The following is a 27,994-nucleotide window of genomic DNA, read 5'->3' on the forward strand; positions in this document are numbered from 1 at the left end:
AAATAAATTTCGCCATAGTTTTTATTTATTTTCCACTTATCCAATTATATAAAATAATGAAATTAATGACACTATATTATTAAAAAAAATTGTAATTTAATAATAAATACTTCTGTATAAATACAATTTTCAAAGTTCACTCTTTGCGTCAACTCTGATGTTATTAGCTGAAATCGCCTGAGCTCTGACATGTTTTTATTCCAACATTAGTTTTTCTTTTGTTGCGCTTACATACTTGACATTCCATGCTCCCCATTTATAAACCGAGTTGAGGGAATTCCTCGTGTTCTCTCTCTTGTCAAAAACAAGTCTGCTGCATGACGTAATCGCCTATGTACAAATGAGAAGCGATTTTGACGCGTTCATTCAGTCAGTTTGCGATTGAAAACAGTGCAAAGTAGCTGCTCACGTGCGGTGTGATCAGATGAGACAGATTTGCTTGTGAATTCGCGACGCATTCTCAGATGTGGACTTTTTCGGACACCGCCCTGGATACTTCGGACATGGTCAGGAATCGGTCATTCCTGCAGCAGCTCCAGGGCCGGAAAAAGAGAGGATTTGACACAAGGTCGAGGGTATGCAGCGTGCAGGAAACACAGGAATGCGGCTGGATGAAGGTAGGAAATTTAATTTTCTTAATTTTTCGGACGAGCAATTAAAACTGAATAATCAATTAAAGTAATTGATTTAGATTTATTTCTTTTATATTTCATCGCGTGCAAATAATCTCGGTCAATTTTTATATTATATGCTGTGCATAAATAGTTTCGAAATAAAAATTTTGATCTCGTCCGTTGAGAGAAAAAATAGAAAACGATATAAACATAAACATTTTTATTTCAGTATTAATGATATTTACATAAAATTTGTTTGTGCGACTCTTTTTTTGTCTTTTTCCGTGTCAGCCGAGAAAACGTCAAGCAAAACGAATGAACTTTGTGCAAACGAAGTAGGTCGGCAAATATATTAAGCATTGTCTTTGGTCGCCAATTAGTCACATGCACAGTCATCGTCGACAGAATGCAAATTTTATTTGCATAAGATAAAATCTGCCTCATTAGCTGCATATAATTGAATATATGAAAATAATGAGTGCACCGAGTGCAACAACCTTGGAAGTATGAAAACATAAACAAATATGTAATGTGCGACGGCATAATTATGTTTATAATTGAACCGAGCAAACAATAATTATTCTACACTCAAAGACGTACATTTTAACTCTTTTTATAAATTTATGAGCCGCAACGAGTAATAAGGTCAGAATTTTTCAAGTACTTTGAAAACGGAAAAATTTTGATAAACAAGTTTAACTTTTATTTTTATGCAAAAAAACCCTGAAAAATTCCTTTTTTTTAAATTTTCTTATAATAAAATTGATAATATAACATAAAAAGCCTCACATCTTTACTAAAAGTTAGTTTTTGTTAATTAAAAATTTTATGAAATGTTCGGTCAATAAAAAAAAGTGATTTTTACATTTTAATTACTGAAGTTAAGCATTTTTTACATTCAATGGGTAATAAAATTGAAAAATTTTATATCATTTTGACGTTGAAAATAAATAATTGCAGGAATTTCATAAAAGTCAGATTATTTACTATCTTTTTTTAAAAAACAATTTTCGTTGAAACATCAATGTTTGCACAATTTTAAATCACAAGGGAGAAATAATGAAAGCAGACATGTAATTTGCATAATGCCTTTCCCTATATTTTCCGCCTTTTTTTTGGTATGCAACCGGCGTGGCAGTCACGTCGTGCGGGCGATTGTCTGCAGGCGTTTCTCCTTGTCTTCTATTTTGTCGGGGCTCTGCGCGTAACTTGATCAATGTTTGGGAGGCGCGGCAGGAGATTTAGATTCAGCGCGATGTCGTGTCCGTCGTCGGCGAAAATCTCATTCATATTAGCAAGAAAGCACTTTGGCTGGAAAACAGCAACAGCGGTCGGTGGTTAAGGCACCGTGCCTCATGCAATAAACGGTTCACGCGCGCACCCCTCGGCAAATTATGTAGTTTTTGTACCTGCGAGGCTGCGAGCGCCTTTACACTATATACGGCCATAATTCTTACCACCCTGTCATACTGAAATTGCTCCTGCAGATAACATCGCTAGAGAGACTAAATTGCTCGCTTTAAACTTTACAGTTTTACTGCAGCTAGACAAGATTTGCGTTAGGTGAAAATTTAAAATTATTTAATAATTGATGTATTTTATTTATGAGTATTTTTCCTTAAAATTTAAAACTAATTTATTTTTATTTATTGTTATTTTTGTATTTATTAATTTTTTTAAATAAAAATTGGTAAATATTAGGTTTAAAAAGTCAACCAGGGCTAACAGCGTCGTACGAGGTTTTTTAATCGGAAGTTTTGGCAAAATTGTTTCTACTGGTGGTGATGCTTTGCCCAACAATTTTGATTCTCTCGTTGAAAGAAGACTTATTAAACAATAGATTTTAAATTTTAAATAATTCTTTAAATTAATTTAAGACATAAGCTTCGATCAAATTCAGTTGTTTGATTTTTTTTCTAAGAAAATTTTTAAATTCTTTAAATTTCAGAAGTTTTAAAATGTAATTATTCAATCAGATATGCTGATAATGAATTCAAATTTTCATTGTTGAATATTTACTTAAAAATATTTTAATTATCTCTCATTACAAGATTTACAGAAAATCAGCTCTTGTAAATTATAATTTTTAAAAATCCTCCAAATTATTTAAAGAAACGAGATTTTATTATTTAGGGATTTTTTCTAATAAAATTTCTAAATTCTCCAAATATCAGGAGATTGAAAATAATTCAATCAAAATTTATATTCAAATTTTAAAATAAATCAAAGTCGGTATTCAGACTATTAGGAGATGTTTTAAACCTTAAATTAAATTTATTTCACATTTGTTTATTCCTTTGTGGCCATTTTAATTAAATAATCTTAAATCTATTCATCCTTTGTAGGAATTAGTCAAGGGTTTTCCCTGATGGCTCTTGATCAAGTTAAATCAAAGTCGGCTTTGTTTGAGAATTAAGTCCTCGAGGATATTGTTGCGTGTAAGTGGAAGCGGCTGCGTTTGATCCGGCCCAGGCTTTACAAATTTAGCCACTCTCTGGGAACGGTGGTCGCCGAGGCGTGTTGCACCCTGGCGGTGTGGGTGGTGTCTGAGCGCGCGTAAGATCAATATGTACAGGTACAGCGAGCGCTGCGAAGCTGTTATTTGGTCGCTGCCCGCGCGTATTTGTCCCGAGGGCATTATTTTATCCTCGTTCGCGGCACAGTCGAGCAGCAATAAAAGTTCGTTTAGAAAAAGCAAACGCGCGACTATGGGAAAATGTGCACAATAAGCGAAGTGCGCGAGTCAAAAGGCCTTTAATTAAAACGCCAGCGCGGCTTTAAATGAATGAGACCCTCGAAAGCGCGAAATTCTGGCGGTGACGCAAAGACAAAGGCTCGCTTTGCTTCGAAACGGGAGCCGTCGCAACCAAATGCAATGGAATTCCTCAATTAAAATTTTTTTCGAGGGTTAAATACGGGTTTTTGTAATCTGCACTTTTTTTTATTTTTGCTGTTTTTTTCAGTCCATTTAAATTTTAATATTTTTTGCATATAAATAATGAGCTACAATTTTTATCTAAATTACAATCAATTAATTAATAGTAAAAAAACCTTTGATTAACAACAGAGTTAAATAAAGCAATGGTGCATAGAAAGCCTAGAAATTCTTGAAAATTTCCAATTTATTCAATTTTTACCATTTTAGGGAAATTTTAACACTGTTTCAATGTTAAATTTCACTTAAAAAAAATGCAAATGTTTTTATTTTTGCGAGTGGATGATTATTTGGAAAAAAATCATAAAATTTAAAACAGCTTTGCGAATGAAAAAAAAAAGTGTGCTTGTATAAAGGTGGGGTTGTGAGATTTTAAAAAGATTTCCCAGATCGCGTGACGCCGCTCTTACTTTTAGCCCCACGAGTAGAACGGCGATTGCAGTGGAGGGGTGCATTTAATTAAGTTCCGCTGGCACCTCTAGGTGTGGTCGTCTCTCTCTCTCTCTCGCGTCCTTGAAACTTGTTGATGCCGATGCTCCTCTGTGGATTCAGACACCAGTGGTTGCTATTCAATCGCATTTGCAGCACTTCCCTTTTCATTTCCTTATGAATTTATATAATATTTTTAGCGTGCTTGGAAAATTATTCATTCTCTGTGGGCGAAACTCGCCAACTTCTGACGTCAAAGGAAAAAGAAAAATATCTCTCTCGTCAGTTTTGATTCAATTTTTCTTGCAAGAGGTCCTTTCGAAAGGAATAAAATTCATATCTACAGGAAACTTTAAACCCCTTTTCAATAAATGAAAATTGAATTTCTGTTAAATTCCAAAGTTGATTAAAAAAAGGAAAACTTGATTTAAATTTATATAAAATGCCTAATAAAATTTTTTTTACTTTCCTCCTAATTATCTCTGAAATTATTTGTCACGCATGGGAAGAATAAGGCGACAAAAATAAATAGCAATGTGGGTCAATTACCATTTCTGTTGGTTTGTGGCGCGCAGGACTACTGACTAATTTATTCCGAACGAGGCTTTCGCAGCCACGCAACTCTCACGTAACAATCGCAAAGAGAGCTCATTAATTTGCATTTTGAGGTCTCATTTGCGGCTGGAGAAATTTCAGGGGGGCCAAAGGAAATGGGTCACCTCAATAAGAGTGCGAGCGTCATGTCAAGCCCGAGTTTCTCTCTCGCTGCTGCGGTACGTAGGGATGCGAGGGGGGCGAGAGGGTGTGTGTGCCGCATTGCGGGGGCGGAAGAAGAACGAGTGAGATCCCAGCAGCTCCTGCTCGCCCTCCTCCCTCGCGCAAAACGGGTGCTCCGGCACCAAATTATCTCGCCATTCGCAAAGATAACACAATCTTGCTTTCGACAATCGCCTTATTTACGCCGCTAAGGAACTGCGAGACGGAGAGGCTGAATTTTTTTGTTTACACAACGAAGGAAAAATGAAATTGGCGGAGAATAATTCTTTTCAATTTTTCTTCAACGATAAGTTTGTAATTAAATTTGAACCTTTCACAAGAATCAACTCACGCTATTTGTTAAAAATTTTGTATATTAATTTTTACTTCATAAAATTTTGCTGCAAAATCACACTGAAAAATAAAAAATTAATTGTGGCTAGATAATTTTTTTATTCCTGCAGTATAGTTGGTAATTATTTTAGTTTATATTTTACTTGCTCCTATTTGAAATGATTCATAAATATATCATATTACAAGAGTTTTCACGTTCCTGCTAATTTAAATTATTTATTTTACTGTATCAAATTTGCTATAAAAGGGTACAAAAAAAGGAAAAAAACCGCTGGACCGTTGCGTAACTTTCAATTTCATCATGTACAGATCGTGTAGCTATTTTTTGTACACTGTTCTCTTTGTGAAATATGTGAAATACTATCCTATTTGATTTGTTAAAAAAGTTATTGTTTCAAAGAGGATAATTATCAGGTTCACTATTTTAACACGATTTGCGCAACGAACGTAAATTTCACCAAATATTGAAATTTGTTTATTGTTGAAGAATTTCTTTACAATCGAGGGCTATTTTAAAACTGCTGTTCCTAGATTTTCAATTAAATCATAATTTTTTTTTACTATAATTTTCATTAGAATTTGATAAAACATATTTCATTGACTTCGAAGTAAAGATTTTTTGAAACCGCCCCACTTGCATGAAAAAGAAAAATACTCTCTTATCATCAATATCGATTATATACCACTGGTCTTTTCCCTTTTGCGTATTTTAACACGCTCAAAGGGTTTAAAAGCCATTTGGACCGCATCCAGTAAGAAGGAAAGCGATCTCTGTTCAACCCTGCTAAGCCGGTATTAAATTCGAAGCGGTTTGCACCGGCTTCGGCAATGGGGCGCAATATGGAAATTATGTTCGCATACAGAGAAACAATGTTATGTGGTCTTGTAATAATTGCAATTGGACGCTTCCTTCACGCCCACAATTTTAAACATCTTTCTGCTCCCTTTGTGGCTCCATGCCAAATAATGGTGCGGCTCAAAAACTGCGAGCAGGGCTTAAGTACCAGGAACTGGGCGCGTGTGGTGGTGTCAGCCGGATGATGCTTTATTGCGGTTATAACGGCCCAGCAACATGGCCCTCTCTCATATCATTCAAATCGACGCTCAGCACCACGAAAGCTGCTCTTCTCCTTTTCATGGCCCTTTAAAATACTTACATGGCTAATGCTGAAATGATGAAAATGAAATTTTGCTTGAAAAGATTCAAGAGGATTAACGATTTTCTTGAGTATTAAATTCTAGACTTTGTTAACAAAATAGTAAAATTAATTAAAACGCATTCACTAAAATAATAATTTTTAATGATTATGCAAAATAGTTTTTCTATTTAAATATATAAAATAAAACTTTTCAAAAATTGAATCAAAAACAGGAAGATATAAAATTGGACAAATAAATATTAATAATTTATTTAGGGGCCACATTTACTAAAATTATTTTAATCCTGAGATTTTTTAGGGTTGAAGGAGTGAAAACAGAAACAAGCCACTCAAGTTACTGTGAAATTACTGTTGACATTTTTATTTTTGTTTGTATTGTACACGTAATGTATGCATTTTGTAACGTGGGTTTCGATTCCCAAGGAGACAACAGCATCAGCAAAACAATGAATGCTGGTTTTCAATCGTTTATTCTTCTTTTTTTTTATCAGAGTACAAGAAGACATTCACACACGCGCGTACAGCTCGTCCTTGTGCGTGCTCTGTCGTTTTGAATTAAATAAAAACAAGTTGGTTTTTCGCTTCAGGTAAAATTAACAGCGGGGTTGAATTATAATTTTTTGGTTTCATATTCGCTGCCGGATTTTGGTATTACAACTTTGTCTTTGTTTCTCAGCCAGTGCTTTCTTTTCCTGCTTAATACACACGGATCAATCGGAGCGACCCAAACAGCATCCGAGGTGCGTCGAACGAAACTCAGATCGAGTCTCGCGCGCTCGCGACCTGTACACATCTCACGTTATTGCTGAGGAGGCTGTTTGATCGATTCTGATTTTCTTACACTAATAATATGCATACAGTATCCAGTTTACAATCACTAATGTTCTTATTTAAAATTCAAAGTGTAGACAATTCTTCTATTGATTCGATTGATTAAAAACACCAATTAAAAAGTTCATTTTGCGAAGTCTACGAAGATTGATCCGATCAAGGGAATGTGAAATTTTTTTTTCATGGTTTTGCAAGGGTTTGTTCGAGTCCCACAAAAGCATGTGGATCGAATGGTTCAATTAATTTCGCTTCGAAAAACAACAATATATAGTACAAATTCTTTTAATTCAATGAACGCAACGAAAGATATATTTTTTTTTGTTCGTTTCAGATTCCCAAGTTCTACACAAACGTTATAATTTCCAGTGTCATAATTTTAAAAACGCACAAAAAGGCGCAAATTCTCAAATCCGATTGCCTTCGTTAAAGAATATAATATTACGATTTGAATTCTGAATTTGGCGCTTTTTTGACTAACTCTCGCAAAGACCTTCACAATCATTCAAACCACCAACCAACGTGCAACCGCGACCACAACCAACCCGACGCAGAAGATTTAATTCATTCTTTTCTGCTTCATATACATTACTTGTAGTTGTTTTTAATTACTTTTTGGCAGCACGCACCTGAATATTTAACTCTCAATTATTAATGTTAGATCTCACTCTCAGTATCAATATTATCCCCTTAAGATCATTGCATAATAATTAAAATATTTACACCTCTTGTGTTTGAGTGTGTCACGTAAGAAATTTTTTCGCAGTACATCTTTCCGTGATTCAAATCACATTTACACGAATCCACCACAGACATGCGAAGAAACGAAATTGCCCCCAGGAAGCTTAATTTGGCACTACCTATCAGAAATTTCGTGAAATAATTTACCCCTTTTTTTAGTGTGTGAATTTTTTTCTCTGCAGTGGATTGCTGAATACTCTAGTACACAAATGACACGCACAACATATACAAAATCGACTTTCAACATTGACATTCGTTTAAAAAAATTATTCCTGCGATCGCGCAAATTACTTGAAATATTAAAAATATCTTGTTTTTACGGGCTTGTGTATTTTTAAAAATTCCTTTGCCACCAAAATTTCTCCTATCATTATTGTGTGCTCTATATATGTTGCATTCCATTTGATCATGCAGCATCAATATTTTTTTTTTCTTCTGAATGTGTTAAAAAAATCTGGCACAGAGTGCATACGTTTGTTTCGCATTCGCTCGATACTTTCACTCAAAAATTTTATGCACCCGTCTCGCATATGCACGATCTTCTTCAGTCTTTTAGTCTCAAAAGTAAAATTGTCCGCGATTCTCGCAGTTCCTGCACTGCACCTAAAAAAATGTTGTATGCAGCAGGAAACTGACCCACCCGCCTGCAAGTTCGCATCCGCATTCAAAGTACACTCATTCAAGACACTGACTTGGGATCCTGTCTGTTTGTTGTTTCTTTCCAGCTCGCTCAATGTTTGCGTTAAGGAGGAGGGCTTTGAATTTTTTCAGTTTGTTTGTTTTACTAACGAAACCGAAATGTGAATTTCGAAATTATGAACGCTTTTTTAAATGATAAAAATTACACGAGTAGATAATTAAGACTTAAAAGTATTTTTCACTAGAATATAAGTGTGAAAAGTGGAACCAGCCGAATTTTCGAAATTTTTGTAAATCATTATCGATTTTTAGAATGTGTCTCTCGGAGACGAATTTTCAATAGTAAAAATCTTAAAAATGTAAAAAAAGGCTCAGCCAATTTCTTAGAAACAAATCTACGTACTACGTAGATACAAAAAAAAATTTGTTACTTATCAAAATAACTGCCAGCAGTGCCGATGAAAATTGATTTTCAAGAATAAGCTCGACTTATTGATCAAAAATATCTACCAAAAGAGCGTTTTTTACTTGTAAGGGCGTAGTAATTTTCAAAATTTCTTTACATGATTTCTAAATATTATGTACCACATAGTAAATAGCGTTGCGTAAATACGTGATATTTAAAAATAATTACGCGAATGCTCTCTAAATTGAGATTTTGTTCTCTACCATTTTTGCGTGCAGTTTCTTGAGAAGCTTAAATATAATTTGCGCCTCCTTTTGCAAGATGTTTCCACTTTCCATTACACACCTTTAAAATCTTATGGGTTACAACCATAACTAGTTAATCGTCTAATTAATTAATTTGAAGATTTAATTAATCATGTTTAACGCCTATGAATTTGGTATGGAGCCCCTCCTTGGCTTGAATCGTAGCGCAAACTACGACCTATCAATTGTTTACACGCTAACCACCATCAATCACGATAAATATATTTCTCCCGTCGGTACACACTTAAATAATAGTTACTTTCCACAACTGGTACAAATACATGGTTAAAGTACTCTAATATGTAACCGTGCTTTTGCCGCTCTGCTTTGGTGACCCAAAAGCGAGCCTCGCTGCTTCTCGATAAATTTTGCTTTTGCTTGAATGTTTCGCTTTTGATTTAATGTGCTAATTAATTTTGAAAAGCGAAAAATATTAATCCACAAGATTCAACGCGGACGAAAAATACTTGCAAATTAAATAAAATCCCTACTCGGCACCCTTGTACGTAGGTGCATGTCATGAAAGATCATAAAATTGGTTTGAAATCAGAAATAATATGGCAGCAGCGAAAGAATGCTCTCTCATTGGATCTTTCAGTGCTCCTCTGACGCGGCAATTCTCGTCTGTGTCGTTACAAATTATGAGTAGACCTACAAATTTAAAACAAATCCACCTAAATCTAACCATCAAAGATGAAAAAGTAAATTAATGAAAATAAAAATATAACTATGCTTTATACAAGACCCTGAGTGTTTTGTTGAGAAAACGTCTTACTTTCAACGCTTAAAAAAAATTAAGTGACGTCACAATCGGAAAATAACTTCGGTAAAGGACCTGCCACTATAGTTAGCTTATGGGTTGTGCCACTGCCACCCTTGAGGTGGATCTTTTTTTTAAGTAGCTATTTAGTTACTTTTGGCAAAAAGTAACAATGCAATTCTCACCCCAAGAACTTCTTTGCCCCGTTATAGATTTCAACCATTTTTAGAAAATACTTCGTATAGCGAGGGATACTATTTTTTTTCTGGATAGAATTTTTAAGATTTGTGAAAAGTTTTAATTTCAAATCAAATATTTTGCATTAGCATAGTGCAAAGTCAGATTATTTCATCTCGTAATCTCCGCACCACTGGACAATATTTTTTGTTTGTTATCAGTTTCGTTAAACGAGCGTTTGCCTAGGTAATCCTCTTAATGTAATAGTCACCAGGTACGATTGTTGTTTAACATTAAAAACGGAGAAATGCACTGTTTATTCGTTAGCAGAAACACCAAGGAACGTACCCCGTTTTCATCCTCGTAAACTTTTATTACTATCGTTTGAAGTTACGGGCTATATTTTTTTCTTTAAACAGGAATTTTTGAAGGCGCTGTTTTAACTTCAGGCTGCCGGTATCATATTAATTTTTTCGCAACTTTAATATGCTTGCAAGTGACGGTGTGTTATTTGTTAGTGTGTATGTATGATGCATTCTGTATTTTGGTTTCGTATATTGGCGTTCCAGAAATTATTCAAATGTTTTTAATCAGCCCGAAAACTGCCAACAATACTTGGTTGGAGAGATGATTTCATTTGTCAACACTAGACTGAAGGAGTTACTATTTTTTTCCCAGTTAAAAGTAACCAATACACGAGTAGACAATCATTGAAAAACAATGTCATTAACTTAAATCTGTAAGCAACCCTGCCGAGTACAAGAGCTGCGGTGAAATATTGTTTTTTTGTTTTGTTACGGTTTCAGCAGCACTAACAAGATTCTAACGTGAACTGATTATTTAATAATTATAAAAACTGGTCAGTGTACAAAAACCATTAAGCAAGGTACAATCACTGCTTACCATTTGTACACCATATAGTAAAATATAACTTAATAATGTATCTTGTGGTATCCTCGTACATGTATCAGTCTATTTTGTATTTTTATGAAATTCTCATCATCTCTTGTTTCTTTGTTATCAGCCTTTAATAATACAATTCATCTGTTTTTTTTTTTTAATTCTTGAATGAAGTTGTGTTGTGTTTCAAGAGTTTTTTCCCTTTAAAAACTGTTTTGCAAGAGAGTGAAAGAGTAAGAGAGAAGTGAAAAAAGAGATTTTAGTTGATCTATAACCTGCGATTTTGTGGCACCATCATTTACAAAATGTGAGAATGTTTGTTGGTTTGCTTTGTTCAGCCAAGTGTTTGTCGTATTTTAATTCGACTAGCAAGGCTTCGGCTGACTTAAAGCACGCTGTAAATAGTATTAGTAGTACATAGTAGTGTTTTTAATACACACGGTTAGAAACCATCTTGAGCAAATGTGGATTAACAAATGAGGTAATATATTTCCTTCCTTGCTTTTTCTGAATTCAAGTCTCGTCGGAAAATAATAATTAAAACACGTCGGTGCGTGAGGGAGGATGAATAAGTAGATAAAAAACAACTTAAATTAAATAGGACAAGGCTTGGAGGAATGTGCTTCTGAAAATGGAAATTGAATCACGCACGGGAACGGCATTGACAAGTAAAATCTGCATAAAACATTACTTAAAAACATCTGTGTAAAATGTAAATGCAAAAGTGTGTGATGTGTAGGACTTAAAATTGCAGAAATTCAAAAATAATAGAGGTAGAATGGAGGAATAGTGTGTAGGATAAACAACATAAAAAATTAAATTTTAAGTGGCTCTCTGTGTCTGTACACAAATCAGAATGTAAAATATTATGGCAGTTGAGAGGTGTGTGTGTGGCTAAAATCCAGAACTAATGGTCGAGTCACATAAACAGGCTTTCAGCCATCAAAATGTCAAAACCTATACACTTTACGCTCATTAGTAATAAATACTATTTAGGATTTAGCCAAGCTTTGAGCTGTCCCAAGTACACGTAATTTTTCAGCAAAAATTCTTAATAATTACTCGGTGAGCTCTCGAGGTAGTTAAAATAAATACGAAGTAGTACTTTTGAGAACAGTTGTCACGCAGTTGCCCTTATCAGATAGCAGCACTACTCGCCTGTTGCCCGTTCATACCCAGCGCTGGCGATGACCTTTGCTGCTGGGAAGCTGTCTGAATTGCTGGCTGCTGGTGTCCCTTGCGGCCGTTTCGATACGGGTCTGAAATTGGAAATTTTAAACTTAATCCAATTTAAAAGGATTAAAAAGTTTCCCATTAAATAAATTGTCTCAAAGTCATTAATTTAAATCTGAGGCAAGCAAACAAAATTGGACAAACAAAATTAGAATTCCGTAAGCTAAATAATTACCTGTTTTCACATGAATGAACCACATGGCACCAGTAACCACAACACCGATCAAGAACGCGATCAAGGCAATAACGGCAGCCATCTCTGTTGAGATATTTCCTGGGTTAACAGAGGTTGTTCTCGTCTCAGGCACAGGTGTGTGTTGAACAGTTGGAGTTTTCGTGGCCAAACCGTTGTAGGGGGAAACTGGCAGGCCGACTGGGTCCACTGGTGGCATGCCTGTTAACAGAAAATTCATGAACTCTCCCTTGCCTCAAAAACATTCAAACACCAACCAGTTGGTGCCATGCCATGAGGTTGCATTGGTTTTGCCTTTCGAGGTACAAGTTTGATGGGGCCCCTGGTGATAATTTGCTGTGCAGTCGAGGAAAAATAGTCCATGCCCCCTTTGAAGCAATTCAACGCTTGGTTGGCACACTGGAATCACAAAATTAAATTAATTTTACACGTTAAACTAATGTAAATGTCCACTTACGATCAAAAGATTGCCTCTTGCGTGTTCTGGTTTGTGAGTGCACAATCCCAGTGCACAGTGCAGGTACAAAAGGTTCATTTCAGAATAGGCTCGGTTGACCTTTAATATTATTTGCACACATTTACTAGGTTTTATAATTTGTAACTGCGGTAAAATGTGAAATTACCTGGAAGTTGAAGCCTCCGTGTCGATGCTTTGACCTCTCGCTGAAATGGTCCTCAACGTCGACCGAGAGATCTGCAGCACAAGCTTTTTTGACCAAGTAAATTGTTCCGGATCTTGTGGCACGGTAATCGGAGCTGTTGGAAATCCAGCACTTCTCGGGTACCACTTGAATTGGCAGACCTGAAATACAATATTTCAAAATAAAAAAATCTGATTTTTTTTTAAGCCAAAAGATATTAATTTGTGCAAGAGACTTATCAAATGTGTATAAGTGAAACTTCACATACCGCTTTCAATCCATGTCCTGACAAAAATTTTGTCGTCATACGTCACAAGACTAGGCCCAAAATCAAACGATAACAAGTCAGAGTGGTTTCTATCCTTGTAGAGTTCCATCATGTACAAGTTGTGACCGTTGCTGCTCCTGCTTGGGCCATCCAATCTCTCAGACGGTTCGTCCTGTGTGCAAAAAATTAAGTCAAAATGCTTTTAAGATAATTCCCATTCAGTCTTACATCGGTATCTATACCGCCATAGATCACTGAAATCTGTCCTGGGAATTTTGAGATGTACTTGCAGACCACTCGCAATTTTTTGTCATCGTCTTCCTGGTCTTCGTCATCACTCTCTGTGTCCAAGACTTCGTCCATTCCAAATTTGAAGTGAACAGCATTTCTGGTTAAAAAATTAGTCTCAGATTTCTCACACACTGAGATAATATTTAAGAGGTGTAAAAAAATTTATTGTTGAATTTTTAACATCCACTTTATTGGACAAAGTTTTAATATATTTTGTAAAATGTTTTCCTTGTGGATTTATTCAAATATTAAAAAAATTAAACTCACGAGTAAACCGTTTTATCGTTCTCACTGCTGCTCAAGGTGTTGCAAGATGTGATGTGGGTGCTCAGCCAAATGTGTGTGTCGTTGGATTGCGACCTACAGGAGGGGTTGTTGAGGGCAATCGACCTAACTCCAAGCTTGGACATCAACGTTTTGGGGAAGCTGATGTTCATTCTTTTCGGCTCGCAACTGACAGTTATCTCTCGGCGCAGGTCGTCAATGAGCTGGTGGTGTTGCTCTAATGATCAAAAGCTTTAATTTGGTTTATTGCTTAATTAAAATTGACCAACCGTCACTTTTCAAACTGCTGACAACCGTCGACCTCAAAACATTGTGCTGCATCGTAACTTGCTGGGGATTGACCATCGAGCTGGCATCTGTGATTTTGTCCTCCCCAGCCATATCGCCACTCAATTGCTCATCTTCTATTTGAGTGAGAATTGAAATACTGTAGTTAATTTTTTTACAAATAAAATACCAGCATCTTTGGTGTTTGCCACAATCACTTCAAACCCAGAAGCCCTTTCGGTCCTGGCGTACAACACTAACGGTCCGTAATTTATCGCAGACAAGAGCAAGTCGTCCATCCTGTCCGGCAGCTCTTTGTTTCGCACCTCAATGCTCTGGTTTTCCTCCATGTCTGAATTCTCAACTTGTTGGTCACTCTGCCAATAAAAATGTTTCGATATAAAATATTGATATTTCTTTTAAAAAACTTACAATGACAATAATTTTTCCGTCAATTCCGTGCGAAATGAGCTGCCACTTGGTAGGTCTGTGCGCCTTCAGAAAAAGGGTGATGTTTCTCAGCACAGGCCTTTTGCTCTCTCCTAGCAAACTGACTTTCACTGGGGGCATTATCTCTTGGTGTCGAATCATTTCCTGGTGGACAATCTCGACAACGTAAACGTCACTGAAATTCAAATTTTGATTAGAAATTTTTAAACCTACCAAAAAAGCAAATCTACCGACCCATAGCTCGTCCCGACAAGATCGCCGTTGAAGCAGCCGAGTGCCTGCTGGGGCACAATTGCGGTGGCCGAAGCCACGGGGCTCATCTGGTTGCTGTTGGTGTCGCATTCTGAGCTCCGCTCGCCTGGCACTCCAAAGCCGATCATCAACTCTAACTTGTTGGCGCCGCGCACCTCCGTGAAGGAAGTGATGGCGCCCCAATTCTTCTTGGTGTACCGCACCAGGGCCTTCTTGCTCTGCCAGTCCTTGCCTTCTACTTGCAAGCTAATCCCACTCTCCACGCGACACTCCTTGCAAACGACCACCGAGTGCGATCTGCCACTAGGTAAACCTTGTCCAGATATGCGCCACAGAACCTAGAATTTTAATGTTTTATTTTAGCATTATTTCCCACTTTACTTAAGAAACTTTTATCTGTAATGTAGAATTTTTTACATATTTTTTTTAAATATTATAAATTAAAATAATTATATATTATAACAAATTTATACAATTTTATTAAAACATTGGATCTTTAAAACATTTATTATGGTAATGCATCTGATTGTCCAAATAATTGATCATAGTGATTAAAAATATTGCGATCCTAATGAATAATATTGTGTTTGTTTGTTAAAAAAACATTTTGGTCAACATCTATATTAAGGGATAAAGTAAAGCAAAAAGATAAACTAAAAATTATGACCTTTTGTAATTTGCTGCATTAAAGAAATAATAAAATTTTTGGTGCCTTCTGCGCAACCTTCACATGCCAAAGAGACTCTTGGCCTGACACTATGAAAAAAATATGCTATTTGTAACTTTTACGTTACTCGGGTTTGCTTTTTGTCTTATATTGGTTTCTCGACGCCAATGTTTTAAGAAAAAGGAGCCTGGCGATCCTTTTTTTTTTTTGTTTCTCACTTCCGTTATAAATATTTACATTCATATGCTGGAGCTTTCTTTAAAAATATCAATCTGAAAAATAAACTCACTGGTCGATCCGAGCTGAGGATAAGTGCGATGGGGTTAGTCGACGAGTTGTGATCTGTCGAGTCCAGCAGTAGGTCGATGGGCATGAGACCAGCGGCCATTGGTGGCCGCAAAAGCTGCGACCCCTTGTCCAGCAGGGCGCGAATGACATGCACCTCGGTGCCGTCAGCGCCTAGCTGGCCGTGGCTCGAGCAGCCAGGGGTTCGCCGTGGTTGGCTAAGCCAGGGGGACACGTGCCTGTTGTCCAGGGCGCGAACAATGCACAGCTCTGGTGCGTTGTCTAAAAAAAACAATCAAATTTTATAATGGAACATAAATGTCTGCTGGGGAAAAAGCGTGCTCAAAACTGTAAATTACCTGAGTCCTGGGCGTAGGCATTTTTTGAAATGAGGATCAGGAAGAGGGAAGCCAAAATCGCATTCATCAAGGGAGGGCCAATTCGCAAAAATTTTGAGTTCAGTTTCAAATAATCCGAGAAAGGGAAGAGGGAAGTGGTCAGCTTCATGGCTGGGGCCATTCGATCCCAACCACATTCGGCAAACCTAGTTGCAGGATCAGTGCCCAATCTGAAAGAAAAAATTCAAATTCAAGCGATTGCAAACAAAATTATGCAGGAAGGTCAAAAATCAAGCAGGGCATAAAATAAAACGGTGTGCAAATTGCTCTATTTGTATTTACCTTATTCACATTATACTTGCAGAGGGAGGACAAGTTGGCTTTGGTCGGTATGGTGGATTTACCTCGATCTCTCAGAACCCTGCAAGCAGAAATTTAAAGGATTTTTAATAATCATCTAACATATATTTTTTTAATCATAAACAAAAGTGTTTTACTTTCTATTTTATTCTAGATAATTTTAATTCTAATCCATATTTTGACCCAACAAAATGTTTATTCATTCTTTACACAAAAATATTTTTATAGATAATTTCAAAAAACATTAAATATTTATTTATGCAATTTAAATTTAAATGGAAATTTCCTATAACATTTGCAAAGTCATCTTTTACGGAGTTAAATGGGCGCTTTTAGTCAACGCTTTTTTGTCTCTCGCAAGAACAGGATTTCGGAGCTACGATGTAGGCCATAATATCTTGGTAATGCAGAAAAACAGCGAGACTGCAAATCGCTCGTTCGAGTCACGTGTGCCGCGTACATAGTTTGTGCTTGCGCTTGTGTACAAGTGAACAGAGGAGGCACTGGCCTGCCTACCTCAACCTTGAATAAGCAAGTTAGCGTGGTGTTTACGTACTTATGTACCCACACCATGCAGTTTTGCGTACGCAGGCTCAGATATAATTTATTGCATGCATGAAAATAACAGTCACAGCTGCCTTTGAGTCGATTGGGCGCGGATCAACTTTTCACGGGCCCGCTGCTTTTTTCTCGGAAGCAGCGCCCGGCATTTTTTTTTTTTTGCCCACCGCCGCTGATTTTAAGACGAGCCGAGGCTAACACCTGTCAATCTATTTGCGAGGGCGCTGTGAATAAATTAAACCTCACTTCCTGGGAGTTTTCGAGTGTGAGCGAAATTTCTCCAGCCATTGTTTATACAAAGTATTATTATTTGTAAATTTTTTAAACTAATCATAGGTGGTAACCGATCCTAAAATATTCCTGGAATCTGATTTTATGCCTCAAGGTGTTAAACCTGTTAAAAGTTTTCCTTTTCCTGAAAGAAGTTTCTCGAAGGTGACATGTAAATGTAGAAGATCTATTAAATTCTAGTTTTTATTGAACAGGTTATTTTGCACCATTTTTTTAAATCTTGGAATTTTTAGATGAAACAGGAGGAAACTAAAATTTTTATTATTTCTTTGAAGCAATCAAAACGTACTCAAAATGAATACTTCATATTTTAAATTATTCTTGCATGTAATTTAGTGACAATATTTTTCCCACTTATTTATTTATTTACTTGCAAAATAATACATTATTTTAATTTTGTTTTTCAATTACATAAGCCGGCGAGTTTGGAACAAGAGATGCGTTAGTCACCGCGTTCACAAATCGCTCAAATAGTATTTTGCTCTCTCGTCCAATCAAATCCAATTCTCGATCAGAGAATTAAGGGGCACAATTAAATAGGTCGATTGGTTAACAAAGAATTAATTTGCTTAATGACCACCGCCATAGCAGGCAAAAATTCGGTGCGTTTTGGCTTGGGATGACTAATGCACAAAGAGGTACCGATGGGGTTTTTCAGGCCCGATGGCCATTTATTCACAATAAAATGCGTCTTTAGTTTTTTTATTCCATACTTTTCTCGCTAAAATATTGGCTCGTGATTGATGCCGACGCACGCAATAGGCCAAATTAGAGCCTGTCCTCCCATCGTGCACCTAAAGCTGCGTCTCAAAGTTATTTATGGCGCTCCATTAATTTATTGTTTGGCATTTTGCAAAACAAAGGCCTGCGAAATTTGGAGTAATTAAGTCCGCATCTCTCGGCCCGGCTTGGGTTCCCAAGGCAAACAAAATTGCTGTTTATTGGCAAAAATTACAATTTCCATGATTTATAGCCACGCCAAAAATTTACGTTTTCACGATAGGCATGAGAAAAGTTTTCGGTTTTTACTCGCCATTCTGAATTTCGTTTCACAATCTGCTGGAGAAAAACTAATTACAAAACAGCAAGGGGTGCAAATTTTAATAACAAATTGTATTCTACATAAATTGCATTAGCAATGTGCAGAGCGAAGAGGATTGTCTCAGCGGAAAAGGTGTGCCGCGCAAAGAAGAGCAAGCAACAGGAAAAAGCTTAACATAAATTACTTGCTGGGTCGCGGCTCTTCCATGAATCCGCATCATGTGCGCTTCTCATAACAATTTTTCCTCCCTCTCCCTTTGGCGTAAAAGTTTACCGGTCAAAAACAGATGGATTCTATTATTTGAACACGGTGTTTATGAATTCCTCTTTGACGCACTATCTCGCTCGCGTTTTTTCTTATCACTTCTCAGTACATCGTGTTTGGCGCACACCCATAGGTTTTCTCTATTTAAAATGTCATCTCACTTTTGGGACTTCTTTATTGTAATAAAAGCAAAATTACTCCCTTTTAACTAATCTTGGCACCTTTTCTTTATTCATGTCTTCTTATTTTAAAACAAAAATTGCACATTGAGGCATTTAAACGATATAAATTTTTAAAATTTGATAATTATTGAACCTGTAGTCCAGTACAGTAGAGAGAAATATCTACATATTGATATTTAACTCGATTTAACTTGGTGCATTCTATGCCGAAATACTTCGTTCAAACATTTTAAATTATAAAGCTGATCAAAACTAATAAAAAATTAAAAAATGATTTAAATACATTTAATATTTAATAAAAAAAATTAAAACAGCAAAATTACTTTAATTTAATTTAATAAAAATTTATTGCAATTGTTATCATTGCATAATCCACTTTTATCTTGAAAGTTTCTCGCCGCTGCAGGGGATGGAGAACGCCGCGCAATCTAAATTTTAATTCCCTCTCTTCAAAAGTTATAAAAATATATTTGCGCGCGCTGCGTCCTCCTCTGCTGCACCTATTTGGATAGATAACAACTAGTTATTGCTGCCATGACTGAAATAGAATTTTTTGCGTTCCGTGTTTTTGGCTCAGCAGTTTGCAAAAAAGCTTTTTTAATGAGAACATTGTTTTTCGTCTGCAATTGTTAATCATCGGAACCTTATATTTGAAAACGTGGTTTTCTAAACTGCTTTGAGAAGAGCTTAGGAAGCGCATTAATTGACCGTGACAATGTGATAAAGGAGGAAATAAAAATCCAACAGGCGGCTGGTGGAACAAAAAGGAGAGATCTGAAGGAAGCTCTCTCTCGGCGCAGCTTTAGAATTTTCATAAAGGCGGCCGCTGGTTTTTAAAGAGCGACTCCGACTCTGTTTCGCGCATTGAAACAGAGGCACTCACTCTCGTCTCTGCGCTCTCTCGCAAAACAACAATACAGCTAAATCAACCTCACGCTTGGTATTCAACAGACAAAGTGACAAAAATGAAAAGCGCACCAAGGAGAGGCGCTTGCCTGCTTTTTGTCGCCGCGCTCAAAAATCCTGTTTCAGGTGACGCGCGTTCTCTCGTTCGCTGGCGGAATAAAAAATAATCTATCCCACGCACTCTGACGGGACAATTCCCATGATAAATGGGTTAATTCAAATATAACCAGCTTGGGCCCAAATTCGCGAGGCCTAATGCTTGCGAATGATTAAATGGCTGTTGGAACGCCCCGGGAAATTATTTGCGCTGTTTGACGCTGAGGTTCTCTGATGGCCTCTAATTTTTCTTTAAGAGTTATGCCTCCCAATAGTGTTTTATAAAGTCTAGAGAATGAAAAAAAAACTATTTTTTTATTCTAAAAAATCTAAAATTAAATAAAAAGCGTAATTAATGCACTCATTTTTAATAAGCTTTTAAGTAAAATTTGAAATATAAAATAAAAATATATAATAAGAATAATTAAATATATTAAAATAATTTCAATCAAATATTATTTAATGTTAACTGATATAAAAATTATGTGAACTTACTTTAAACCTAAATTTTTTAAATGAGGTCTTATCCACTTTAATACAATTAATTGTACTTATTAATATAATTGCTGATTTTTTTAATTTAATTTGATGTTATTTTGTCAATTCCGTGGTTCTGTAATATTGTTTTTATGATTTCTTTTTTAGAACCACCTCTCACATTCTTACTTTAGGAATTGTACAATTAAAGGTCAAAATGGAATATTTTTGTACGGAAGGAATTCAGTTCAATTAAATAATCTGTTACAAAAAAAATATCGCAAGATTTTCCCTAACAAATTTTAAAATTTTTTTTAACAAAAGCCAGAATTTAAACGTTGTGGCGAGAGAGAAATTAGAGAACGAAACGCATCAGAAATCCCGTACCATTAGTGCAAGCAAGTTTGTCGTTGGCCTTTTGTGCCACATTATCAACACGTGTTTCCGCAGAAAGACCCAAATTCGCGTGGGTCAACATTGCAGCCCCGAAGTTGGGCCAAGAAGTGGTGGTTCGAGCCGTGGGGCCTCCGAGTCGAATTACGGACGGCGAGCGTCAAACGAGTGTTTGTTTTGCTAGGGAGCCGGCCGGCCATGGCAAAACAAAAACATCAATAAAATCGCGTTGCGAGTGAGAGCGAGCGCAGCATCTCTCTCTCTCTCTCCTTTGACTCGCAGTGGATTAGCGCGCCTTGCGAGAATTCGCAACATTGTGATGGTGAGATAATTTGCCCCTTCTACTCTTCATCATCCTAATAAATTCTCCTCAAAGGTTGGACACAAAAATTCCATTCAACAGCCTGGCCCGGCTGCTTTTTCTTTCCTTCGGCCATCAATATCAATCCCCTCCTCGCTCATGTGTGGTCCTCTTCAAAACACAACCTCGGGCCGCCTTTGAAGGCCCCAAACGCGGCGAATCGGCCCCTCGCGGGGGCCGACTGCCCTCTTCGACCCCCCTGAAGGCCCCAGCGTCCGAATTGCAAGGGCGCCGGGGCCGCGGGGGCCCTCGGGGCAGGCCTATTAGCTCCCCGAGCGCGGCCCCTCGGAAGCGCCGTGGGAATCGCGAACTCACCATACTGATCTGCACCCGTCGTCTCTTCTCTCGGCGGCCCTCGCCCGAAACACGTCCCAGAAGCGGCCCACTTTGGCTCCGAGAGGTCTCACTCACAATCGGCGAGCATTGCTTCCTTTGTACTCACTCATTACACATGAAACACGGCGAGCATATGATATGACGCAAGTAGAGTTCATCCTTTTACTGCTGCCGCTTGGATCAACGCGAGAGGGGCAACAGGGGGGATCCGCGAGAGAGGGAGGGGGGAGCGGGCTGCAGCTTGAGAGCACAAGGCCCCTCGCCCCGATTCTCTAAAGTGCGTGTTCCGACCACTGACACTGGAACCATACAAATCGATTCCCAACCCGATTAAATTACTTTTGATGCGCAGTTTTCTAGCCTTTATTTATTTATAAAAAGTTATATAAAAAGAGGAGTTTTAATTTCAAACAAACACACGAACAAAAAAATATATGGAATGAATACAGTAATATAAATATTTCCAAATACACAGTTTTTTTTTTATCAAATGAATTAATTTTTGCTCACAAACATACTTTTTTTTAATAACGTCAGACTCGGTCAAAAGAAAGATGCGTCATTGCTTTAGTACGGCTTCTAAAGCGTGAAGTTTCCTTGGCTTTCATTAAATTGTATTATTTATCATATGGAGTTTATTCTGAAGCTTTGCCCCCTTTTTTGCTGCATTTTTTTTTTACCTAATTTATCGTTTTAAAACCGGCTCGGTCCAGCATCTTTTAAAGCGGTCAAAGTTTGGAAACGCAGCATGTATTACAAACATGTCGTGCAGGTTGCATGTTTACTAAACTTTACTTCTTCAATTCCCGAAGGCGCCAAGTAATGCAAGATATGTCAAAATAGCTTTGCTGTGTTTTTTCAATTCATTTAAATTTTAAATTATTAACACAAAATATCAGGAAAAAGTATTGCATGTTTTGGCACACATGTTAAAGTAAAGAAATAAAATGATAAAAAACCGTAAATTTTGATAAATTAGTTGTTAAAAATTGAATACTTGAAATTTGGTCCTAATTTTCAAGGAAAAAGAGCAAAATATTAAATTTAGTATAATTCGCATCGATATTCGCATCCGATACTTGAAACCCGCCCACTTTTGGAGGCACTCCAGGGCGGAGTGTTTGTGTGTGTGTGTGTATCTAAGAAATTCTATCAACCATAGACTCTCATCTTTGGTTGTGTGCGAATTTCATGCGTGGATTTGCAGATTATTTTTTATTCTTCACCAACAGCAGCGCCAGAAAAAAAATACAAAAAGAAAGAATGAACGCAAAAGCATGTGCATAGAAATGAATATATTTCCTCTCTCGTTCTCTTCTGATTTCAATCCTTTTCTTTGCATTTTATTGTCTTCCACGCAAGGGGGGAGGAAAGTGCTTTGTCATTCTCAGTGCAACCCTCAAGGCCCCTTCACCGGAGCACTCTCAAATTTTCTTGGATGTCATAATGAAGCACAGGAAAAAAAACAACAAAAAGTCCGAACAAAAATAAATTTTAATTAAAAAATTAAAAGTTTAATTAATGAAATAATTATTAAGATAAAGCAATTTAATTTTTTTTTCAATCCTGATGATTTTTTCAAGCTTTAAAAAAATGCATTTTTTACTTGAAAAATTTAATTTCCTGCGGAATTAAAAAAAAATTGGGCGCGATGCACCGCGCTTCACTGCTAGCAAAAATTTCATTTGCCGTGCGGCTTTTGATCGATATCGCGTTCTACTCACAGCTGCCATCTACAGCGAGCCGCGGAACCCGTTTCGTTGCAGCGCAGAAACTTTAAAAGTTGGGCAGCTACAGCTTTTTTTAAATCGGCCAAATTGGCAATGCGGCTAAAATTAGACTTGAAAATAGTTCAACACAATAGGGGCCTCGCTCTTTCCTTTGGTCTGATTTGACTGATTACCGCGGGCATGAAAGGTGAGAAAATCTTGATTTGCAATTTTTAACACTTGGCGTTTTAACCTTTTTAAAAGCACAACTCGGAAATATATCTTTTGTCAATTTATTTTTATGCTGATGTTAAATATGGAATTTTAGTTGATTCATTTTTATTTTGGCTCCTTTTAAGTGAATAATTTATGTTCGATTTCTCAATGCAAACGTGCAAAAGGCGCATGATTTAATTCCCATATCAAATAATTTCATCGTCTCGAGAAGTGATAATAATTCCGACGAGTGTTGGCGTTCGTGCGGTTCATGCGCGCTCCAATCGGAGTTTTTGCGGTTTCCTTTAAGCCTGCATCGCGTTGTCTGATTGTTGAGCCCATGCTGCTTTTGCCTGTGCATATTTTCACAAGTGCTGGTAAATTGAATTTTTGTTATCGTGTCATGAAAATATTTGGCGCCCGTCTGCTCTAGAAAATTTACGCGACAAATAATGACAAAGCGGCGTGATTTTTTTAAGGTAATATTTCTGGCAAGCCACGTACGACTTGCCAAGTAGTCGCGTTGTTAATTGTAACATTCGTCACGAAGAGGAAGTTTTTCATTTGCATGATATTATTTCTGCCTTAAGTCATTTAAATTAAAATAAAATAATTATTAATATTTTGAAAATGTCACTATTTAATTGGTGCAATTTTTATTCAAATCTTATCGCTAGCTTTTTATTCCCTCTGACCCCTGCCATCAACAAAAAAGTTTTTGTTTCACTTTTATCGCTAGATATCAACTTCTGATATTCCGTAACTAATGTTCTAAGAGAAACTTAACTTTTTTGGGGATATTTTGTGTGTGTTTGTTACTTACTTTAAAATTTTGGCTAAAATAAAACAAAATGATAATCTAAACTAATCTAATCAACTATAATTGTTTTTTTTAAAACAAACTTTAAATTTTTTTATATATAAGGCAAATTATAAATACGAATTTTGAACTTTTACCAGCAACAATTTTATTTTTTGCTCTTTTATTTTTATAAAAAAAAAATACTTGAAATATTTTAACCCACACATCTAATTATCAAAGATATATCAAATATCAAGAAAATGCATTAATAATTTTAATCTCGAGTGAATTTTCTGAAGTTAATTGTAAGGCTTAAATTTTTTTTCATAATTTTAGGACAAATGGGCTCAAAAGTTGCGAGAAAGAAAATAAAATCTTGCGAGAAAATCGACTCACACGAACCTGCAGAACCGGCTGATTGCGATGCCTTCCCAAAAACCACCTATTTAGTTTTGAGATTTGCCCCTGGCATTGACCCCAAAGCACTGCAATGGCTCATCAAGAAAATCAAAGGGCCAAGAGAAAAAGGGGGTGGCGAACTTCTGCTCAGAAGACAACCAGGCTGTGACGAAAAAGATGTCTGTAGAAAGAAAATTCCCTGCTAGGCATCAGCGTGTTAAAAAAAAAATGCGTGTCTCTTTCAGGGTGCCATATTACATATTTCTGCGACCGCGGCTCGAATTTCCGAAGCGGCCGAGGAACTCGATCTCAGGCTCATAGGCCAAAATGTAAACAAAATAAACAAACAACGGCCACACAATAAATGCAAAAATTCACGCCGCAGGATCCTCTGAGCTCTTCCGAAAGAAGACTTATAGTTTTGCACGGGTTGATGCAAGGAATCAGGGCCTTGCCCGAGGACGATCACATACCAAGCTACCCCACGGCGCGCCTTTACAATGGACAGTCAATTAGTACGATTGCTTTATTTTTTGGTTAATTATAATTTTTAATTATTTTTAGTCGAGGTATTTCACGAAGTAGGACTTTTAGAAAGTTTCTACCCTCTACACAACAAAGAGAATTTGCGACGATTGAGAAAACAGTGGTACTGCAATTTTTTCTCGCACCAACCCATAGGTGCAAAAATGTCGGCAGTTGAACTGAAAAAGATTGGAATATTATTTTGATTATTCCAGATGAAATACGTGCTTATTTCGGCGATGCAATCGCCATGTATTTCAGCTTCCTGGGTTTTTACACGACGGCCCTTTTGTTTCCAATGCTGCTCGGTCTAGTCCAGATGTGGTTTTCTGGACCCGAGTCTTTGCTGCCGGCGATTTTCACAATTCTCAATTCGTTTTGGGTCATCCTGTTTTTGGTTGTAAGGATTTTCTGTTTTGAGTTTTAACCCATTTATAAAGTTGAGTGTAACTCGCAGTTGTGGAAACGACACAGCAACTGCTTAGCATATTCATGGAATACGATTAAAACGACTGGGCTGGACGATGAGCCGAGAGCCAATTTCAGGGGACTAATGGGCAAAGATAGGGTCACGGGACGCTTGTTACCACAATACCCGCGATGGAAGTCTTTTGTAAAGGTGGATTTTTAGATAAATATAAAGAGACGAGTTCAAAATATTATATATATATATATATATATATATATTTTTTTTTTTTTAGATGTACGCAGTGTCTTGGCCCATCGCCTTGGTCTGTGCGGCAGTTGCTTTTTATATAATGCTTGCCTCATTTTGGGCCGAGCAAATTATTCTAGTCTGGGGAACGATGCAGGTAAATTTGAAGAATCAAGGGAAAATTTGGTTAATTATTTTGTGTGTGACTATATTTAAAAATTTTCATAGGAGGATGGCACTCAATCAGAGCCAGACTTAGGAGTTCAAGCTTTAGTCATGATTCCGAGCATCGTTTACACCGCTTTAGTGTTTTTAATGAATTTTTATTACAGAAAACTCGCCACTTGGCTCACAGAATGGGGTAATTTTTATTTAATTTTCTTTTTAAGAAAAAAAATTTTAAAATATATTTACAGAAAATCACAGAACCCAATCTCAATTTGACCGTCACCGAGTACTGAAGCTGGTCGTTTTTGAGTTTGTTAACAATTTCATGGCCTTGTTTTATATCGCCTTTGTTTATCAAGACATAGAAATGCTGCGCTACGTGAGTTAAATTGCTTTCCATGTTCTGTGCAATGTCATTACACGCCAAATTACGCAAACACGACAGTTTTATTTTCCTTATTCAATCCCGATCTTTTTTAATTTATTGTTGAAATTTTAGCAAATTGCCTTGATGTTGATTCTGTTGCAATTCTTGAACCACTTCCAAGAGGCAATCATCCCGTACTTCCTGCTCAAATACGCTCGCAAGGTAAAAGAAGCGCAACTCGACGGATTAGTTTTCTTCCTAAGTCTCACTGTTATTAAGGCAGCAACTCTCAGCCCATATCAAAGGCTCAGAGCAAAAGTTTTGGTGTTAATAGTTGAGTTTCGTAATTGGTTCTCCATCGTAGAAAATAAGTGGATTTAGTTTAATTCCTTTCACTATTTTAAAATTAATAAAATAAATTATTAGGTCAGCATACTTCTCGGGAACAAAACGCAAAAAGACCACGATTCCGATTCCTCGTCAGCCGAGGAAGACACAAAACCGATTTTACCCTACGAGGATAGAACAGGAGCAAAAATTAGGCGGCGACAGAACAGCATCAGTCTCGGCTCTAAAAGCAAGTTGGCGTTTTTTTCAGCTCTTACGGATACGCCAGAACTTGATGTAAATGACGTGAGAGTGTTGCAGACCGTGGCGGAAGGGGAGCGAGATGAGTACGAGGTAATTTGTTTATTTTGAAACATTCTTTTGAAATTAATTGGCGGAATTTTTAAGAGCACGTACGACGATTATTTAGAACTGTTCATCCAATTTGGATATGTGATATTGTTTTCCTCCGTCTACCCCGCGGCCGCAATTTGCGCCGTGGTAAATAACGTGCTGGAAGTCAGAGCTGACGCTTTCAAACTGTGCAGAGTTACTCGCAGACCTTTGCCTAAAAGGGTGAAAGATGTTGGTGCCTGGCAGGTAAATTTATTTAAAAAAAAAAACTCATTAATATTTGTTATGAAAAAGAATAAACATGAATTAAAAAAATTTCCAGCGCGCCTTTGAAGCCGTCGGTGTGATTTCCATTTGTACAAACTGCGCACTTCTGTACCTGATGCCAGGCTTGAGGGAAAATTTAGCACCAGGAGTGAGCGAACTGAATTGGGCATTGGCAACGGGAGCTCTAGAACATGCATTAATTGCTCTGGGTCTTCTTCTTTATCTGGCCGTTCCCTCCCAGCCAGAGTGGGTCAGAGTTGCGTTGGCGAGACAAAATTATCAGTCGACGAAAGCTCTCAAATTGAGCTAAAACGAAAAAATGATACAAAACAAATGCTACATATCAGTTTTATTTTTGTTGAATTGTAATTTACATTTTACTAGAGTTTATTGTGATCAATGATGTAAAGTCTTGAACTGTTGAAATCTTTAGTATAATTATTGTTATTGCCTTTGCTATTTTCTTTTTAAAGTATTAAAATTCTTTGATTTTTCCTATACAATTCAAAGATTCTAAAATTTTTTGATAAAAGTTAAAAAAAAATAGCTTTGCAACAATGATGATATTTTAATTATTTAAAAAGTATATTATTTTGTAGCCCATATTGAATTCATTGTTGGAACTAGTGTTACAGATTCTTGATTATTGGGCCGAAATTTTTAAATCATTATCGAGGAATCTTTTGATTTCTATAAATCTGCCTTTGAATAATCACGATGCCGTGGTACCTTTCCTGCCTGTCTTCAAACGCAGCTTCTGCG

At 36.8% G+C, this 27,994-nt stretch overlaps 3 protein-coding genes across 7 annotated transcripts in view; 1 reads left to right on the plus strand and 2 right to left on the minus strand.

Annotated features, from left to right (window-relative positions):
* The window catches only part of LOC132202816 (peroxisomal membrane protein PEX13), a 58,543-nt gene that overhangs the window by 21,811 nt on the left and 8,738 nt on the right, over positions 1-27,994 (minus strand). The gene's annotated exons all lie outside the window — the stretch shown is intronic.
* On the plus strand, positions 415-27,690 carry LOC132202648 (anoctamin-10). 4 transcript variants are annotated; one of them, XM_059629685.1, is made up of 14 exons: positions 415-617; positions 24,507-24,748; positions 24,815-24,898; positions 24,955-25,084; positions 25,134-25,250; positions 25,310-25,494; positions 25,552-25,713; positions 25,796-25,906; positions 25,978-26,110; positions 26,166-26,296; positions 26,417-26,506; positions 26,711-26,965; positions 27,020-27,211; positions 27,288-27,690. In XM_059629685.1, exons 1-14 carry the CDS (start codon positions 578-580, stop codon positions 27,540-27,542), a joined length of 2,127 nt encoding a protein of 708 aa, XP_059485668.1. In that variant the 5' UTR covers positions 415-577; the 3' UTR covers positions 27,543-27,690. The 4 variants fall into 4 exon arrangements, with proteins under 4 accessions (XP_059485668.1, XP_059485669.1, XP_059485667.1 ...); XM_059629686.1 differs by lacking the exon at positions 415-617 and adding an exon at positions 23,200-23,360; XM_059629684.1 differs by lacking the exon at positions 415-617 and adding an exon at positions 23,465-23,745.
* On the minus strand, positions 6,589-21,627 carry LOC132202282 (uncharacterized). Of its 2 annotated transcripts, none has more exons than XM_059629101.1 (16): positions 21,423-21,627; positions 16,517-16,595; positions 16,196-16,404; positions 15,841-16,118; positions 14,867-15,222; positions 14,615-14,807; positions 14,373-14,559; positions 14,185-14,316; positions 13,898-14,132; positions 13,568-13,727; positions 13,340-13,511; positions 13,054-13,232; positions 12,888-12,986; positions 12,688-12,829; positions 12,413-12,631; positions 6,589-12,263 (listed from the first exon to the last, which is right to left on the minus strand). In XM_059629101.1, the coding sequence occupies exons 3-16, from the start codon at positions 16,353-16,355 to the stop codon at positions 12,142-12,144; spliced, it is 2,634 nt and encodes an 877-aa protein (XP_059485084.1). In that variant the 5' UTR covers positions 16,356-16,404; positions 16,517-16,595; positions 21,423-21,627; the 3' UTR covers positions 6,589-12,141. The 2 variants fall into 2 exon arrangements, with proteins under 2 accessions (XP_059485084.1, XP_059485083.1); XM_059629100.1 differs by having other exon boundaries at positions 14,185-14,319; positions 21,423-21,626.

Source organism: Neocloeon triangulifer, unplaced genomic scaffold (genome assembly GCF_031216515.1).
Source record: "Neocloeon triangulifer isolate White Clay Creek 2 clone unplaced genomic scaffold, ASM3121651v1 ptg000015l, whole genome shotgun sequence".
In the NCBI taxonomy this organism is placed as follows: domain Eukaryota; kingdom Metazoa; phylum Arthropoda; class Insecta; order Ephemeroptera; family Baetidae; genus Neocloeon; species Neocloeon triangulifer.

Excerpts from the sequence above, each read along its gene's own strand:
- LOC132202648 (XM_059629684.1), top strand. The coding sequence starts at position 23,640 with ATGCGCGCTCCAATCGGAGTTTTTGCGGTTTCCTTTAAGCCTGCATCG. Across the intron at positions 25,085-25,133 it reads TTACAATGGACAGTCAATTA|TCGAGGTATTTCACGAAGTA; the intron begins GTACGATTGCTT and ends AATTATTTTTAG. Across the intron at positions 25,907-25,977 it reads TAGTCTGGGGAACGATGCAG|GAGGATGGCACTCAATCAGA; the intron begins GTAAATTTGAAG and ends AAATTTTCATAG.
- LOC132202282 (XM_059629100.1), bottom strand. The coding sequence starts at position 16,355 with ATGGCCCCAGCCATGAAGCTGACCACTTCCCTCTTCCCTTTCTCGGAT. Across the intron at positions 14,133-14,184 it reads CAGCAGTTTGAAAAGTGACG|AGCAACACCACCAGCTCATT; the intron begins GTTGGTCAATTT and ends TTTGATCATTAG. Across the intron at positions 12,632-12,687 it reads TCATGGCATGGCACCAACTG|GCATGCCACCAGTGGACCCA; the intron begins GTTGGTGTTTGA and ends TTCTGTTAACAG.